The 16317-nt window shown below is 64.8% G+C and overlaps 3 protein-coding genes across 11 annotated transcripts; 2 read left to right on the top strand and 1 right to left on the bottom strand.

Annotated features, from left to right (window-relative positions):
• Positions 1 to 677: 677 nt before the first annotated feature.
• CENPX (centromere protein X) lies at positions 678 to 4519 on the bottom strand. Of its 2 annotated transcripts, none has more exons than XM_032456514.1 (5): positions 4413 to 4519; positions 1901 to 1952; positions 1664 to 1717; positions 1299 to 1384; positions 678 to 1204 (listed from the first exon to the last, which is right to left on the bottom strand). In XM_032456514.1, exons 1-5 carry the CDS (start codon positions 4440 to 4442, stop codon positions 1190 to 1192), a joined length of 237 nt encoding a protein of 78 aa, XP_032312405.1. In that variant the 5' UTR covers positions 4443 to 4519; the 3' UTR covers positions 678 to 1189. The 2 variants fall into 2 exon arrangements, with proteins under 2 accessions (XP_032312405.1, XP_032312404.1); XM_032456513.1 differs by having other exon boundaries at positions 1299 to 1387; positions 4413 to 4518.
• A 51-nt stretch (positions 4520 to 4570) lies between these two features.
• LRRC45 (leucine rich repeat containing 45) lies at positions 4571 to 12350 on the top strand. Of its 2 annotated transcripts, none has more exons than XM_032456503.1 (17): positions 4571 to 5336; positions 5936 to 5997; positions 6353 to 6423; positions 6687 to 6865; positions 7075 to 7203; positions 7942 to 8054; positions 8395 to 8453; positions 8712 to 8789; positions 9079 to 9214; positions 9312 to 9389; positions 9479 to 9590; positions 9691 to 9761; positions 10248 to 10340; positions 10446 to 10538; positions 11078 to 11248; positions 11330 to 11477; positions 11709 to 12350. In XM_032456503.1, the coding sequence occupies exons 1-17, from the start codon at positions 5117 to 5119 to the stop codon at positions 11903 to 11905; spliced, it is 2010 nt and encodes a 669-aa protein (XP_032312394.1). In that variant the 5' UTR covers positions 4571 to 5116; the 3' UTR covers positions 11906 to 12350. The 2 variants fall into 2 exon arrangements, with proteins under 2 accessions (XP_032312394.1, XP_006172763.1); XM_006172701.3 differs by having other exon boundaries at positions 11075 to 11248.
• Positions 12351 to 12489: 139 nt separating this feature from the next.
• On the top strand, positions 12490 to 15440 carry RAC3 (Rac family small GTPase 3). 7 transcript variants are annotated; one of them, XM_032456509.1, is made up of 7 exons: positions 12490 to 13008; positions 13644 to 13715; positions 13885 to 14002; positions 14135 to 14161; positions 14272 to 14328; positions 14655 to 14814; positions 14933 to 15440. In XM_032456509.1, exons 1-7 carry the CDS (start codon positions 12638 to 12640, stop codon positions 15061 to 15063), a joined length of 936 nt encoding a protein of 311 aa, XP_032312400.1. In that variant the 5' UTR covers positions 12490 to 12637; the 3' UTR covers positions 15064 to 15440. The 7 variants fall into 7 exon arrangements, with proteins under 7 accessions (XP_032312400.1, XP_032312399.1, XP_032312398.1 ...); XM_032456508.1 differs by having other exon boundaries at positions 14272 to 14361; XM_032456507.1 differs by having other exon boundaries at positions 14135 to 14197.
• The last annotated feature ends 877 nt before the right edge of the window (positions 15441 to 16317 follow it).

The following is a 16317-nucleotide window of genomic DNA, read 5'->3' as shown; positions in this document are numbered from 1 at the left end:
AGGTCTAATTACTTCCACATGCACCCAGAGCTTTGAAGCCCCAAGACTCCCTGCCGGGAGCGGGGAGAGGAAGGTGGGGGGCAGAGGCGGGGAAGGGGTGCAGGGGGAAGACAGCAGGGCTAAATGAGGGAGGGAGGGCTTGCCCCGCCAACCATGCCATCTTTGGGCGGGGACGTGGCTCCTCAGGTGCCCGTGGCTGCAGGGGAGCCAGTGTCCCTCCCCAGTGCGCCAGGTCCGCTGACTCCGGGGTCGCTGGGTCCTCCTGGGCTCCAAGGAATCCAAGCAGCTTTCAGAATTCAGGGGAGGTGGATGCTGTGGGGTGCAGGTGGCCTGGCCAAGCAGGAGGAGGTCCCAGAGGGCAGCCAGGCTTTGCAGACCCAGCTTCTCGCAGGTCCCAGGTGAGCGTGGCCGGGTCACCCTGCCTGGCCCTGGAGTTGCCCTGGGCCAGGGGTCCTTCCCAGGGGCGTGACCCCCAGCAGCCCTGCCCGCTTGTTCCTGGGCCTGCCTGCCGGCCAGCAGTAACACCCCACACCCACAGCCGCCCTGTGGCACAGGCACCATCCCGGGCGAGCAGCCACACGTGCGGGGCTCCGCGCGAGCGCCAGGCCCGTGCACAGCAGGAGGCTCACACGTGAAGCAACTCGACTTGGGGTGATTAATGGCAACAGGAGGCTGTGCCTGGGGAGGTGGCTTTGATTTATTGATGTTGCTTTGTGGGGACAAACTTACAGTTCAGGGCAGCATCTTCTGGGAGGAACATCAAATGGCTTGGAGGTGACTTACGAACTTTGATGTCAGTGCAGAACCATGCACTTCCGTTTGTCTGCGGGGTACATATGGGCTAACTGCTTGGGCAACGGTCCCGCTCTTCCTGGCACCTGCTCCCCAAAGACCAAGTGCTTCTCAGCTGCCCCAGGAGGCGCAAGGGGAGGGCACCTGCCCAGGTTCCCCACTCAGGCCCCCATCCTGTCAGTGACACCCCCCCATCTGCTGTGTCCAGGCTGTCAGCAGCAGGGAGAGAGGACAATGAGGAAGGGCGGTACGCTTGCTGGGACCTGGCCAGTCCTCGGAGCTGGAGAACCTGGAGGATCAGCAGCTCCCGCCTCGTCTGAAGCCAGAAGCCGTGGAGAACACGTGGACATGGGACTTGCTGGTGACTCGGACAGGCTGCCAGTGAGGGTGGACACCCCTAGAAGTCCAGAAGCTGTGGAGGGAGGGGCACTCAGGGCCTTGCGGGTGCGTGCCAGCTCACCCCCCACACCCCCTCCGCCAGGCCGTGTTGCCGGAGGCCCACCTACCAGCTGAGGCAGCACCTTCTCCAGCTGGTCCAAGTCCACGCAGCCCAGCTCCTCCGCCTGGGCCTGCCGCACGCTGCGGATGGCTGCTTCTACCGCAACACGGGGGAAGTAAGGCTGGGGGGCTGGAACCCCAAACCTCCCAGGCCTCAGCCCTGGTGGCTCCTCCACCCCTGTGCCAGCTGACAGCTCAGAAGACTGAGCCTGAGGCCCCTGAAACACGAGGCTTTCCAGGGACACAGCTTAGGTGCTTGTGGGAAAAATGTGAAAAGTGTTTTGGTTTCTCCACAGAAACCAGAGAGATCATGAATGGTCTGCACAGGAGCGGGTGGGACACCAGGGGACGCTGCCAGGGCCCCTCTGCTCACCTATGACAAAGATCTTCAGGAGCTCCGCCGTGAGCTGCAGTGCGTCCCCACTGACTGCAAGGTGAAGGGGGTGTTAGGGGACATGCACCCCCTCCCTGCCCCACTTCTGACCTGGCTCGGCCCTGCTGGTGCCCTTCAGCCCCCTCCCCAGCCCTCCCTGAGGCCCTGGTCCCTGCAGAGCTACAGTGGAGCCCCCGGGCCTGGCAGCCCCCCAGCCCCCGCCCCCCCGTCACACACCTTTGGTCTTGTCCTCTTTAAAGTGCAGGTGCAGCAGCTTGCTCACTAGTTCCTGTGGGAACACAGTGGGCATCAGTGGGCCGCTGCCCCCCGCCCCGCCTCACCCCCGGCTGCTGCAGACTCCTTAGGCATTTAGTGCTGGTTGGGATGGGGTTGTGATTTCCAGCTGGAAACGCTCTGACAGTGGGGCCTCTGCCGGGGTGGGGAGAAATCTCCAGAACCAGAAATTAGATGCGTGTGGCAGACAGGTGGGAGTGGTCCAGGTGCCTGCCCGCTGTTTTCCGGGGCTCCAGTCCTCCTGGGATCCAGAGCAGTCTGGTGCTCCTGCCCCCAGGAACCAGGTGCTCTCCCCACAGTGGCCCCTTTACAGGCCAGTCCATGCCACCAGCACCGCCTAGCTTTGCCAAACCCTGCTCCAGGCACTTGGTCAGCTCCATCCCAGGTCCCTCCCTGGAGCCTGCTGCGTGGGGAGTAAGGGAATCTTCGCGTAACAGGGAAGGGCACCGTGGGAGCCACAGAGCTGGGCAGGGGCCGGGCTCCTCCATCAATGAGCAGTCAAGATGCGGGACAAGGGGGATGGGACCAGGGCAGGTCAGGGCCAAGACTCCTCAAGGCGGAGGCTTGAGCCCTAAAGGATGCTGCCACTAAGCAGAAGTGGATTCTGGGGCCCAGCAATGCAGGCGCTCAGCTGGGGACATGTTGCATGAGGCGCCCAAGCAGAGTGGCCAGTGAGTGGCTGTGACTGAGAGAAGGTCGAAGTTGGGGGGTGAGGATCTGGGAGGTGGCCGCACGTGGGTGGGCGAGGGAGGTTGCCCAGGACAGGAAGCGGCTAGAAGAGGTTGCAAATGAGCCGGTAGAGCAGAACGCCGGGGTGGCAGGAGGACACCAGCTGTGGGCACCCAGCAGCCCAGCAACAGGGTGTCGTGCAGGGATGGTGAGCTGGGGACCCATCAGGCCTCCAGCCTTGGTCACAGGCAGTGGCATCCCTGGCCCAGTGCAGCTCAGTAGAGCTGGGGAGCAGAGTGGAGGAGGGTGCGAGGGAGCAGGGCTTGGGCTCGGGACGGTAAGAGCTTGCCACAGGTCACTTGGGGCAGTGGCTGCACTGGCCTCACCCTCCCAGCAGTGACCTGTGAGCTTGGCGCCACCTGCTGGTCCTTGCTGTGTCCCTGAAAGGTACCAGAAAAGGCCCAGGGGGCTCTACTGCCCCACCTGCTCCCAGACCCTGGGGAAGAGCTAACTCAGCCGGGCTGCTGCACTGGGGGCAGGTGCATTAGCTTGTCGTGACAATTAAAGGAAGCAGCACCAGCTGGGAGAGGAGGTTCCATAAGCTTGCAGAGAGCAGGATGGGACGTGGGGTGCAGTCAGCCTTTGCCCCACTGCATGGAGGTACCACGACCCCTCCCTCCCTGTCACCCTGGTCCAGGACAGCCCTGAACCTGGGTGATGACCACAACCCCAGCTCGGGCCAAAGCCCTTGGGGTGGACTCCAGGGCTGCCCAGGACCGTGGGAAGGAGGCCCAGGCAAGTGCTCCCCTCTGCAGCCGTCATGGTGGGGGGCTCCTACAACCCCGCCAGTCACCCAGTCGCAGTGATTTTCCCTTTGACATCACTAACCCCTTTCAGGCCAGGGCAGTGGTGATCCTGGGTGATAAAGAAGAGGAAAAACCCTCACCGGGGGCTGGCTGCACAAGGAAGTGCTCACGGGCTGTGACCCTCCCTCCCGCCCCAGGTCCACAAAGGCCTGATGGCAAGGGCTCAGGGCCTACTGACCTTAGAGCAGGGCAACAAAGTGAGACTCAGAGCCCACTCACAGCCTGCAGGGTATGGGAGCCAGCGGACCTCGCTACCCGCCTACCCAGAGACGCACCCGCCAGGTGCAGAGCAAAGGGGCAGACTCCGGAGGCGGATGGTCCCACTGGTAAGTGGAAGTAGTGGTTGAGCAGTTAAGTGGGCTAACCTATGTTAAGTGCATGGAACAGTGCCTGACTGTGCGAGGTGTGGAGCTAAGAAAAGCACTGGTGGAGCCAGACACCCCAGATGACACAGCCGGCCGGACTCGGGTGAAGCGCAAAGCACAGAGCGGGCGTGACAGGGAAGAGGCCAAAAGTAAGCTTTAGAGGACGCAGGGATGTGACTACCAGCGAGCTGGGCCGCTCTGTGCTAGAGCACCTAGGGAGTCCCCCGGCACTTCCGCCGGCACTTGCAGACCCTCACCCTCCTGCCGCAGACCAGGGTGCCTACCAACGTTCTGCTACCCGGCCGCGAGACCCCATCCACGGAGGATGAAGGGCGCGCGGGGTGGGGGTCGTGGCCGGATTCTGGGGATGGGCCCACCCTAGAAGGCACCGGCCGGCAGCGCGGGGGCTGGCTCGGAACCCGCACGTGGGTCACCCAGCCGGCGGGGCTGCGGAGTCCTCGCCAGACCCGCGCCAGCGCCGGTCCCCCGCCCTGCCCGGCGCCCCCAGCCCGCTCCCCTCGCCCGCTACCCACGGCCCCGCGGGCCCTCTCTCACTTTCCGGAAGCCCGCGCCGGTTTCCTCCATGACTGCGGCCAAGACGCGCGCCTTCCGAAGCCCCGCCCCTGCGCCTTCAGCCAATGAGCCCTGAGCGCGCCTTCCGGAGCCCCGCCCTCGCATCTCCAGCCAATGGGCTGGCCGCGCGCGCCCGCTCGTTTGCCCTAATTGGGCCTGGGTGAGCCCCACTCCTCCGCAGGGCCTCCTGGGAGTCGTAGTTTCCGCCAGGCCTTCCCGGCTTTCCCTGCTCTTCCTGGATACCGAGGCGCGCCGCGGCCGCGTAGACCCGTGGCGAGGGGGCGGGGGTCCACGGCGCGAGGGCTGAGGCTGAGGTCCTGGAGCCCAGGGGCGCGTGCGACGCCGGGACCAGCCCCGGGGCTGGAGGCTTTGCCCCCGAAGACGCCCTCCTCCCCGGTCCCCGGCTCCAGCGGTCCCCCGACTGGGAATCACCCGCCCCCGTCCTCTTGGGGCCTCCGCCTGTAGAACCAACTCAGTTTGCTCCTCGTTCCTCGGCTGCTGAGGACTTAGGGTCCCTGTGCTCCGCACTGCGCTGCCGGAGGCTCTCTGGAGGCCCCCGGGGGAGAGGCCCTGCCCTACTGCCGACAGGGGCAGGAGCCCCGAGCAAGGGCCAGCAGTCTGCTTCCCCGGCTTCCCGGCCCCAGCTGGTGAGCGTTCGGGGGAGGCCCTGCTGGCACTCCAGGGACATGGAGGAGCTCCGGCGCGCCTACAGCCGGCTGTGTAAGGAGAGCGGGGCCGAGCCGCAGGAGAGTGTCCTGCAGCAATTGCAGGAGCTGTCCCGGGGCCGGCTGGACCTGGCCACACAGAGCCTGACAGTGGACAGCTGCAGGGCCCTGGGCAAGCTGTTGCAGAAGGGGTCACTGCTGACCGAGCTCATCCTGAGTGACTGCATGCTGAGCGAGGAAGGTGGGCACCGCAGGGCTGGCAGGAGCCAGGGCAGCCCTTCCAACTTCAGAGTTGAGGCTGGAGTCAAGCTCTGTGCTTCAGGGCAGCCTTTCCTGCTCTGCCTCGCTGCTTGTTTGCTGCACACGCCCCGTCCTTGGTGCTTGGCAGCCTCCAGCAAGGAATTCTCTGTCCTCCCACCCCAACCCTTCCCCGAGGTTTCTCCCCTTTACTGTAGTTACAGCAAGCAGCAGCATCTGCCCGTGAAACCTGTGAGCAGAGGGCTGTTTCTCTGTAGGGTCCCTCCACTTAGGAGAGTTCCAGCAAGGGTCAGCAGGCTGACTCTGCACTTGGCAGATTTTTTTTTTAAGTTTCATTTTACTTATTTTGACGGAGGTACTGGGGATTGAACCCAGGACCTCGTGCATGCTAGGCACACATTCTACCACTGAGCTGTACCCTACCCCCTCCGCAATGTGACACAGTGAGTAAGGTGACCCATTTTTGGCATGAACCCTGACTAATGGGGGCCACCGGGACTGTCGTCCCTCCCTGACGTTGGGGGAGCTGCCCCCAGATGGAGCTACCAAGGGGTGGAGAGTGACTGCCCTGCTGTCTTCCAGGGGCCACACTGCTGCTGCAGGGGCTGTGTGTCAACACCGTGGTGCGGTTTCTGGATCTAAAGGTGGGTGGATTTGTGCTCAGGGGCGTGCCACCTGAGAAGAGGGTAGAGGAGATACAGGTGTCCTGGCAGCCAGGGGTCCAGATGGCAGCCAGAGACTCCTTCTGTAAGCACTCGGCACACAGGCCCTGCACCGTTTTCTTGTGGTCTCTTGCTTGGGGGCCAGTGTCTGGAGGGCAGGAATGTGAGTTCCAGAGCGTCCACACCAGGAGCCCTCCTGTGGTCAGGGAAAGCAGAACCTGACAGGGGCCACATTTTCTGTCTAGAGCTCTCGTGGCCTTGCCCACTGCCTGACCACGGAGGTCAGAGCCCAGCCCGGGGTGGTGGGGAGTGACTGGCTGGCCTCTTCCTTTCCTAGGGCAATAACCTTCGAGCCACAGGGGCCGAGGCACTGGGAAAACTCCTCCGACAGAACAAGTCCATTCAGAGGTAGCGTGGGGGTCCCTGCCCTCGCTGCCCTCAACCACGGTTCTAGGTTGGCTCCAGAGAACGTGGTTCTGCAACATGAGAGAGCTCACTCCTTCACTCCAGTCTCTGTCTTTCCCACTTATGGGTGGGGAGTAGGTGGGAGCAGGCGGCTCCAGCCTGAAAGTGCCAGAGACCCCCAAGCCAGCACCCCTCCTCACCCCCTTGGAGCCTGTGGGAGCAGGATGCCCTCCAGTGCCATGACCTCATGCCCCTGCTTCCCGCAGCCTCACCCTGGAGTGGAACAGCCTGGGCACCTGGGAAGAAGCCTTCGCCACCTTCTGTGGGGCCCTGGCGGCCAACAGCGCCCTGCGGCAGCTGGACCTCCGCAACAACCAGATCAGCCACAAGGGCGCCGAGGAGCTGGCCCTGGCCCTGAAGAGCAATGCCAGCCTTCAGCAGCTGGGTGAGGCCACCCGGCACTGCCCTCCCGGGTCCTCAGGCCCAGCCAGGCCGTCTGGGTCTTGGGGTGGGGGTGGGGGTTGCATCTCCTGCTCCCCGGTCTGTGGCCGATCACAGGCAGCCCCAGCCCCACAAAGGAAGCAGCTTAGGCTGGCCTGGCCCTCCCACCCCTGCCAGGTGTTCTCTGTCCGGTGACAACAGGTTTCCTTTCAGACCTGCGCTGGAATCACATCGGCCTCCTTGGCGGCCGCGCCCTGGTGAACTGTCTCCCCAGCAACAGAACCCTGTGGAGGCTGGAGCTGGCTGGGAACAGCATCCCGGGGGATGTCCTCAGAGCTGTGGGTATGGGCGTGCGGGCTGCTGGCAGCTTCCAGCACTTGGAGCAGGTCATGAGCATGAAGCTGATCCCCTCTGACAGAGGCCTAGCCACCCAGGGTGGGCGGCTCAGCCAGAGCGCGTGAGCGCATCAGGACTGTAGCCCGTTAAAACCAGAGCGAGCGCTGACTGCCCGGCGCTGCTCCCGTCCTGACGCCGACAACTCACTCCCATGGCTCCTTGTCCTGCCAGCGGCGCCGGCCACCTGAGGGCCCAAGCTTGGGCTGGAATCTAGTGTGGGGTCACCCTGCTGCTGGGTCTGCCCAACACGTGGCCTCTCCCACTTGGTCCTTGGCCCTGCCTCCAGCTGTTGTCATTGCTTCTGGTCCCATGGCTGTTTCTGGCTGGCTCCTGTCCTGGATCTCTCTAGAACCCAGGAGCTGAGCTCAGCAGTTACCTCTTGAAAGTCAGGCAGTGTGTCTTTGATATTTGGGGCAGAGCCCAAGTGCCCACCTCTTGTGGAAGTGGAGCAGCCTCCTCCACCGCTTCCTGTGCATCCCCCTGCCATGTGCCTCCCAAGCTCCTGGCCTCACCGTCACCCCCACCCCTGCTGAGCCCCTCATCTGCTAGTGCCCTGAGGGGTCTGTCTGACTTGTGGGGTGAGACACTGCCTTACACGGGGCCTTCTGGGCACGGGGTTCGGCCGGCCATCAGCCACTCCCAAGGCTCAGCACCCCTGGTAGATGACTTGGCTTTTCCCAACAGAGCAGGCCATGGACCACAACCAGGACCGGCAGACCGCCTTCCGGGAGAACCAGGCCCGCACCCACGTGCTCAGCAAGGAGGTGCAGCACCTCCGGGAAGAGAAGTCCAAGCAGGTGAGGGTGGCACCGTCTCTGACCGCAGACGCCTGCCCGGCCGCAACCCCAGCCCTGCCCTGTGGATGAAGGGCCCCCCCTTGGCCCAGTGCCAGGGCCATCTCACTCCTTTGGCCCTGGAATCTCTCCAAACAGCCCACCCAGGCCCAGGAGGCAGCCTCTTGTTTGATGCCCTCTGGCTGGGTGGGTGGGTTCCCCTTCATGGGACCCATCCTCCGTTTGGATGGGGCTGAGCCGCTTGGTGTCCTGCTGCCTCAGTGCATGTTGGCCACCTTCCCGCCCGCATGGGCAGCGGGCAGGCTCTGGACCCTGAAGGGGTTCTGTCCGGTTCTGTCCCCAGTTCCTGGACTTGATGGAGACGATTGACAGGCAGAGAGAAGAGATGGCCCGGAGCAGCAGGTGAGCATGGCCCCAGAACTGGGGGCAGAGGGGCGGCGCGGTGGAGGTGCCCGGGGTTCGAATCCCGGCTCTAGCCTCAGAGTGACCTCACCTGTGGTCGTGGGGTGTATTCCCTGAGCCAGTGGGCTGGAGGGTCAGAGGCAGCACCGAGCACATTCTCAGCCCACTGTGTGAGCATGACGACCAGCGGCTGCTACAGGGCCAACCCCGGAGAGGCTCTGGGGCTTGGGCTTCGTGGACCTTCCTCTTGGCCCGCAGGGCATCAGCAGTGCGTGTAGGGCAGCTTCAGGAAGCCCTGGACGAGAGGCACTCCGTCATCAAAGCCCTCAAGGCCAAGTAAGGAGGGACAGAGCACAGGACTGGGGTCGGGGGTGCTTTGGAACACTTTAGAGACCTGCCCACAGGGCAGAGGAGGACCGTCCAGGCGAGGACTCAAGACCCCAGTGTACAAAGTAGAAGTGGGAAGCGGCTGGGGTGCCGACTTGGGAAGGCTTTTTGGAGGAGCCGAGTGTTAGCTGGGTAGACACCTGGCACGAGGGAGAACAGCAAGGACTTAGCAAGGCTGGAGGCGGGGCCGGGGCGGAGCTCACGGTCGGCTGGCAAGGCTGGCTCTTCCTCCTTGCAGGCTGCAGATGGCTGAGGCCGCCCTGGCTCTGTCGGAGCAGAAGGCCCGGGACCTGGGGGAGCTCCTGGCCGCTGCAGAACAGGAACGTCGGAGCCAGGCACAGAGACAGGCGAAGGAGCACAGGCTGGAGCAGCAGGTGGGCAGGGAGGGCTGGGCGGCAGGCGGGCGTGGGGCAGGCAGGTGGGGCATGGCGGCGGGTGGCCAGTGGCGCCCTTTCCCTGTCTCACCCCCAGGAAGCTGCAGAGCGGGAGTCAAAGCTCCTCAGAGACTTGTCTGCTGCCAACGAAAAGAACCTGCTTCTGCGAAACCAGGTCTGGGGGCGTGGGGCCAGGCGCCTGGAGAGCCCGGGGTGGGGCTTCGCGACAGGGACCTAAGCTTCCCTCCCTGGACACTGGCTCAGGTGGACAAGCTGGAGCGGAAGGCGAAGTCTCAGCAGGAGCAGCTGTTCCTGGCCCGGCAGGAGCTGAGCAACACGGCTGCCGAGCTGAAGCTGCGGGCAGTCCAGGCCGAAGGTAGGCACACCAGGCCAGCTGCTGGGGCCTGGAGACGGGGACCCTGGGAGCCAGGGGGCCACCAGAGGAGCCCTGCCCACGCGATCCCCCGTGCTTCCAGAGCGCCTGGAGCTCGAGAAGAAGAGGTCCCGGCAGAGCCTGGAGGACTCGGAGCACTTGCGCTTCACGGAGGTTCCTCATTGGTCACGTTCTCTGGCCTTTGTCCCTCACGTCCCCACCAGGGCCTGTGGACACCTCGGTCTGACACAGTGTCAAGGCACACTCCCAGTGCGCTCCCCCAGGAGCCCGTGGGGCTCTGGTGGCGGTTCTCCACCAGTCCTGGCAGGTGTCAGACCCAGAACCTCCTGACCAGTTTCTAGAAGGGACCCTGACCATGCTGTCACCCCAGTGCAAGCCGCCACGTGCTCCGTGCCATCGGGGGGTGGGGGGTGGACAGCGCTGGGATGGACCCTCCATCCTCGCTACCTGCAAGGCTGCTTGGGGCAGCCCTCGCTTGGAAAGGTCAGATGAGGACACGCGTCCCATCAGCACCATGTCCACCCCACCACGAGCCCCCACCTGGAAGGGTCCCCATGATTCACTTGCCTCCTGGGGTGGGGATCCGATGAGCTGAAGGTTGGGGAGCCAGCCTGCCGGCCCCATCCCTGCGCCCCGCAGGTGGAACACATGACTCGGCACCTGGAGGAGAGTGAGAGGGCCATGCAGGAGAGGGTGCAGAGGCTGGAAGCCGCGCGGCTGTCCCTGGAGGAGGTGAGCTGGGCGCTGGAGCTCTGCCCTCCCCTGGGGAGGCCGGATGTGGCCGGGATGGGTCCCTGGGCTGCAGGAAGGACCCAGGGATTGCTGTCTGTGGTGCAGGAGCTGAGCCGGGCTAAGGCAGCAGCGCTCAGTGAGCGGAGCCAAGCCGAGGAGGAGCTTGTCAAGGCCAAGAACCAAGTCCGTCTGGAGGAGGTGAGCCCAAGGCCGCTGCCTACTGCTGGCAGCGCCCACCATAGGGAGAGGTCTGAGGGGCTGCCAGGGGCTCTCTGGATTGTACGGCACCGCAGGCTTCATGGGGCCAGATCAGGGCTGTCCCCTATCTCTGTAGGGACGGAGTCAAGAATGGAAGCTCCAGGGGTGCAGGAGTGGGGAAGAGTCAGACCACATCCACCCCCCACAAAGAGCCAACATCTTCCAGGCCCGTGGGGAAGGGGTTTGGCCCAAACGTGCAGCCCGTGACGGCATGGTGGAAGTGGGAGACCAGAGGGCAGGATGGCATCAGCCTGGGGCCCGGAGGAGGAGCCCGGGGAGAGTGGTCCCCAGAGGCTCCCTGTTCAAGCTGAGCCCATTCAGAGCAGTATTCGTAACAACTTTAGCGACAGTGCGGTTTCCACACAGCAAATAAAAGCTCCTCTCAGCCTGAAGCGGGGAGTAGGGGGTCACTGCCCACGTGAGCTCACGGCCACGGGCCAGAAAGCAATTCACCAGCCCCTCCCCCATGCCTGCAGCAGCAGCGCCTGGCTCACCTGGAGGAGAAGCTGCGGCTGCTGGCGCAGGCGCGGGACGAGGCTCAGAGCGCCTGCCTGCAGCAGAAGCAGACGGTGGCCGATGCCCAGGCGAGGGCCAGCCAGCTGGGCCTGCAGGTGGAGGGCCTGCAGCGGCGCCTGGAGGAGCTGCAGCAGGTAGCTGGGACTTTGAGGGCTACCGGGGGTGCCCCTGCCCCAGCCTCCATCTCACCCCCCACCCACCCACATGCTTGGCAGGAACTGAGCAACAAGGACCAGGAAAAGGTCGCCGAAGTGACCAGGGTGCGGGTGGAGCTGCAGGAGCAGAAAGGCCGCCTGAAAGCTGAGCTGACGGCCCAGGAAGCGCTTAAGGAGAAGGTGGCAGCCCTGGAGCGCCACCTGAAAGGTGAGCTGGGCCCGGAGCCCCCCACAGCGTCTCTGCAGGACCTCCCTCACTGGGTCGTCCCACAGGGGGCTGGCCTGGCCTGCCGAGCCTGGCTGAGGTCTCAGCTCCCGGAGGTCCTGGCACAAGAGGCAAGTGAGCAAGCCTGGTCCCCCAGCCCCCAGGGGGCTTCTGGAATGGCAGGCGCCCAGACAGCGCCCAGCGCCCCTTCCTCACCAAGCTTCCTCCCTGCAGTGATCGCGAGTGACCACCGGGAGGCACTGCTGGACAGGGAGAGCGAGAACGCCTCCCTCCGCGAGAAGCTTCGACTCAAGGAAGCGGAGATCGCCCGGATCCGGGATGAGGAGGCCCAGAGGGCCAGCTTTCTGCAAAATGCTGTCCTGGCTTATGTGCAAGGGTCCCCCCTGAGGACCCTGAGCCCCCAGAAATGAGGGGAGGCAGGAAAACTCCAAGCAGCAGGAAGGTGGCATCTGCCGGACGTCTGGGTCATACTGCTGCCCATCCCTTCCTCTCAAGGGACAGGCCATCCATCGGGCAGGCCCGGGCTGTTTGGGCAGAGTCTACAGCTGGTGACTCGGAAAATCAGTGGCGGGGTGGATCTGAGAGCAGCCCCGCTGCAGGGGTCCAGAGGGCTGGCCAAGGGGGTTGGGGGTTGTAGTGGGCCCTGGCCCTTCCCCACTCCTTGGGTCCAGTCCCAGGGAGGAGGAGGATGTGCCTGAGAGCACAGACCCTGATGGAAGACGGGGGAGCGGCCCTGAGCCCTCCATGCCCCTCCGCCTCTGTTCAGTCACCTTCTAACAGCAACCCTGAGCTCAGCGGCCCCAGCACGCCCTCTCTCCGGCAGTTCTGAAATACAGGCTTTTGTACTTTGTGATACATTTTGGTCCCAGAGCCTTTCTCCCACATCAACCAGTACTCCCAAGGCTGGACCCTGCAGAAAATACCCTCTAGGTGTGGGTGGGTCACCACCCCCCCCAACTGCTGCCAGATGGAGGTGGTGGTCTGGCTACCGCAGCGGACGGGAGGGGAGGGTGACAGCTGGGCCCGGGGTTGCCCGCCTTGGAGGCCTCTGGTGACTGCAAACACCAGTTGTCTCCAGCTGTCTCCTGGTTGAAGGGTGGGTGGACCCTGGGAGTGTTCTCCCTGGAAGAAACCCTGTGCGCATGGACCACCCAAACCTGTCCAGGTGGGTGGGAGCCGTCTGCCTGCGCGGTGCCTTAGTGTGGGTCACAGGAGCTCGGGGACCGGATCGGGGGGATGCGTCATATCCCCGCCCCGCACCAGATTTCTCTGGAAGGCGCGTTGGTACGGGTTCGGGGCGGGTCCGCGCCCCCCGCCCGCCCGACCGGCCGCGCTCGGCTGTCTCCGCGCCCGGCGCTCGGCGGCGCTCGGCTGTCTCCGGCCGCTCGGCTCGGCGCTCGGCTCCGGTCCGCGGCGGCTGCGGCGCCGGGCATTTCTCCGCAGCTCGGCTCGCGGCCGCGCCCGCCCGGCCCGCGCCCATGCAGGCCATCAAGTGTGTGGTGGTCGGCGACGGGTGAGTGCGCGGCGCGGGGGCCGCTCGGCCGGGCACGCCGGGCAGGGGCGGCTCCAGGGACCCTCCCGCGCGGGGCGCTCGGCTCCCGGGCGCGGAGAAGGCGGCGCGCGCGGGCCCAGGACCCCGCCTCGGGGTCCGGCGGGGCGGCCCCAGCGCGCCCCCGACCCCCCCACCGACCGTGGGCGCCGGGGGACCCAGCAGGGGCGGGAGGACGCGGTGGGGCGGGACACCCCCCACCCCCGGCTGGTCTCAGGGCGCCGGCCTCCAGCCCAGGCCCACCTGATGCTGCGGGCGGCCCGCGGCCCCGCCTGGCCTCTCAGTGGGTGGGTCCAGGCCTCTCACCTGGGCTGAACCTTCAGCCGGCCCCACCCTCCCCTGCCACCCTTCCAGCACCTGCCTGCAGCTGTGGGGCAGCTCGCCCCAGCCCGCACCCACCACTCTGCTCCCCCCAGAGGCCTGCCTACCCTGGTTTTCCTCCTCTATCCCTGGGTCGCTGAGGATCTGCTGGGCAGGGACCCCTGTCCCCACCCTGGGCAGCCTCACTTGGCTTGTGGCTCCGTGGGAGGGGATTGCCCTTGCTGGGCAGGGAGCTGGGGCGGGCTTGGGAGCAGCCTGGGCTCACCCTGTCTCCACAGCGCCGTGGGGAAGACCTGCTTGCTGATCAGCTACACTACCAACGCCTTCCCGGGAGAGTACATCCCCACCGTGTGAGCAGTTGTGGCGGGCTGGCGTGGGGGGCGCGGGTGCCTGGGGGCCAGGCCCACGTGGGCCCGGTCTGGGCTCCCCAGGTGGGGCTGAGGGGCCAGCTGGGCTCCAGGTCTGTGAGGGCCTGAGAGCCCCAGCCCTGGGCCGACCTTTCTCACTCCGCTCCTGCAGTTTCGACAACTACTCCGCCAATGTGATGGTTGACGGGAAGCCGGTCAACCTGGGGCTGTGGGACACTGCTGGGCAAGAGGACTACGACCGGCTGCGGCCACTCTCCTACCCTCAGACAGTAGGCGACCACAGGGCTGCCCACAGGGCTGGGAGGCTAGGTGGAGGCCCAGAGGTCCTGACGTGGGGGTACTGGGGCCGGCAGCCCTCCTTGACCACTTCCGCCTAGGCCTCTCTCTCCTTTTCTCCCAAGGACGTCTTTCTGATCTGCTTCTCCCTGGTGAGCCCAGCCTCCTTTGAGAATGTTCGAGCCAAGGTAGGGCAGGGCTGGACGAAGTGTTCATCCTCTGCCGGAGGGGAGGGGGCTGCCCAGAGAACTTGCCTTTACAGGGCAGGGGTTTCTTGCCTGAAGACCTTCCAGAGGCAGACTGTCCTTTGGAGGCAGAGGTGATGCCGTTCTGCTGGCTGTGGGGTCTGAAGGTGGTCCAGAGGGGTGACGAGGGGTCGGGGTGGGGCTGGAGTGGCGAGCCGCAAGGCATTCAGGGGAGGGAGGGCCCTGACTGCGAGGCCCTGATGGGCCTGGAAACTTCCTGGCTGGGGATTTCTGTCCTTGGTCATCTCCCCACTGAACCCAGCGGTCACCCCGTGAAGAGGAACGATTCAGGGTGGGTCTAGGCGCCACAGGGAAGGGGCCCTTGGGAGCCATGGCCTGCTCTGGGCCAGACTGGGGTGAAGGCCCCAAGGAGCAGGGGTCAGAGCCTCCGTCCCCACAGTGGTACCCAGAGGTGCGGCACCACTGCCCCCACACGCCCATCCTCCTGGTGGGCACCAAGCTGGACCTCCGAGATGACAAGGACACCGTCGAGCGGCTGCGGGACAAGAAGCTGGCGCCCATCACCTACCCCCAGGGCCTGGCTATGGCCAGGGAGATCGGTGAGTGGGCACCGCCAGACCGGCCAGCATGGGGAGCGGGGAAGAGAGGCATCCCCGTCTGCTGTGCACCTGTGCCGCCCCCACTCCCTCAGCGTCCCCCATCCCTCGCTGCCCCCAGGCTCTGTCAAGTACCTGGAGTGCTCGGCCCTGACCCAGCGGGGCCTGAAGACCGTGTTTGATGAGGCCATCCGGGCTGTTCTCTGCCCACCTCCCGTGAAAAAGCCGGGGAAGAAGTGCACGGTCTTCTAGAACCCCCACTTCTGGAGGCACAGCCCGTGCCCACCCATGTCTGTCCTGTCGAGATGTTCGATGTCCCCGAGTCTGCGGTGGGGGAGTGGTGTGGGTGGGGAGGGGAAGGAAGCATGGGGACCAGGCTGCTGCCCCTGGTGGCGGTGCTGGGGCTGGGTGATCCTGTCCACCTCTTTCCAGGGGCACAGCTCCGGCCTCCCCTGGTCCCTACGGGAGGCCAGAAGGGAGCAGGGACTCCCTCAGGCTGCAGGGGCGGGCCCAGGGCAGCCCCAGGATGGGCTTCCCTGCTGGGGGAGGTTGGGGGGTGGGTTCTGTTCTTGTGCCCCAGGATGGGGCAGCCCTTTTCTTATTTTATACAATAAACGTTCTCCACCATCTCCTGCCTGTCTGGCTGCCTGACCTGCTCCTCTCACCCTGCCTGCCCCTCTGCCCTCGGGTGCTCTGCCCCCAGTCCCCTTCCCAATTCATGGGTACAGAGCAGGTGACCTTGATCCCCCAACCCTGGGCCAGAGGAGAAGGAAGAGCTTACTGAGCTGTCAGTTTCCAAAGGAGGGACCCGGATCATAGAGGGAGCAAGTGCACTCGGCCCCTTCTGGATGAAGACAGCCCCCCTCATGTGGATGGGGCCTCTGGAGGGGCCCGGCCCGGGGAGCGGGTGGGCTCTGGCTGCTTAAGCAGCTCCCAGGTGTGGCAGGGGGCAGCGTGGCCCCAACAGCCGAGGGCAAGGCTGTTCCGCCCAGTCTGGGGAACACTGAGCGGAGTCCCAAGGAGCCAGGCCATGGGAAGGAAGGGCATCCAGGCAGAGGGGCCCATGAAGCTGTGGAGGTAGGACAAGTGTGGTGTGGACGGGGAGGAGGGACGGCAGGGAGCCTGGCCTGGCACCGACCTCGCCCCGAGGCCACAGGGCACCACTCCTCCTGGGCAGACCCATGATGAGAAGGCCACACTCTGCTACCAAACTGTGGGTCTCTGAGCCGACTGCTAAACCTCAGGAATTTTGCTAGCCAGTTTTTAAGCAGCTATTGTTAATAATTATATAAACTTACAACTAGTTCTATCAAAGACACAATTTAACAAATGCTCAAAGCACATCACTTTCTAATTATTTTTGTACATTATTATCTGTGCTTTCGGGTGGGTCATTTAGAGCTACTGTGTCTGCGTGGTGGGGATACCAGGCAGAGGTGAGATGCTCCCGTCTCTCCCCAGCGCCGCCTCAAGGACATCAAACAGGTGGGAGTACCTACACCATGG

The sequence above is a fragment of the Camelus ferus genome, chromosome 16 (assembly GCF_009834535.1).
Source record: "Camelus ferus isolate YT-003-E chromosome 16, BCGSAC_Cfer_1.0, whole genome shotgun sequence".
Classification (NCBI taxonomy): Eukaryota; Metazoa; Chordata; class Mammalia; order Artiodactyla; family Camelidae; genus Camelus; species Camelus ferus.
The sequence above is the reverse complement of the archived record's forward strand: the minus strand, read 5'-3'. Positions and strand labels throughout refer to the sequence as shown.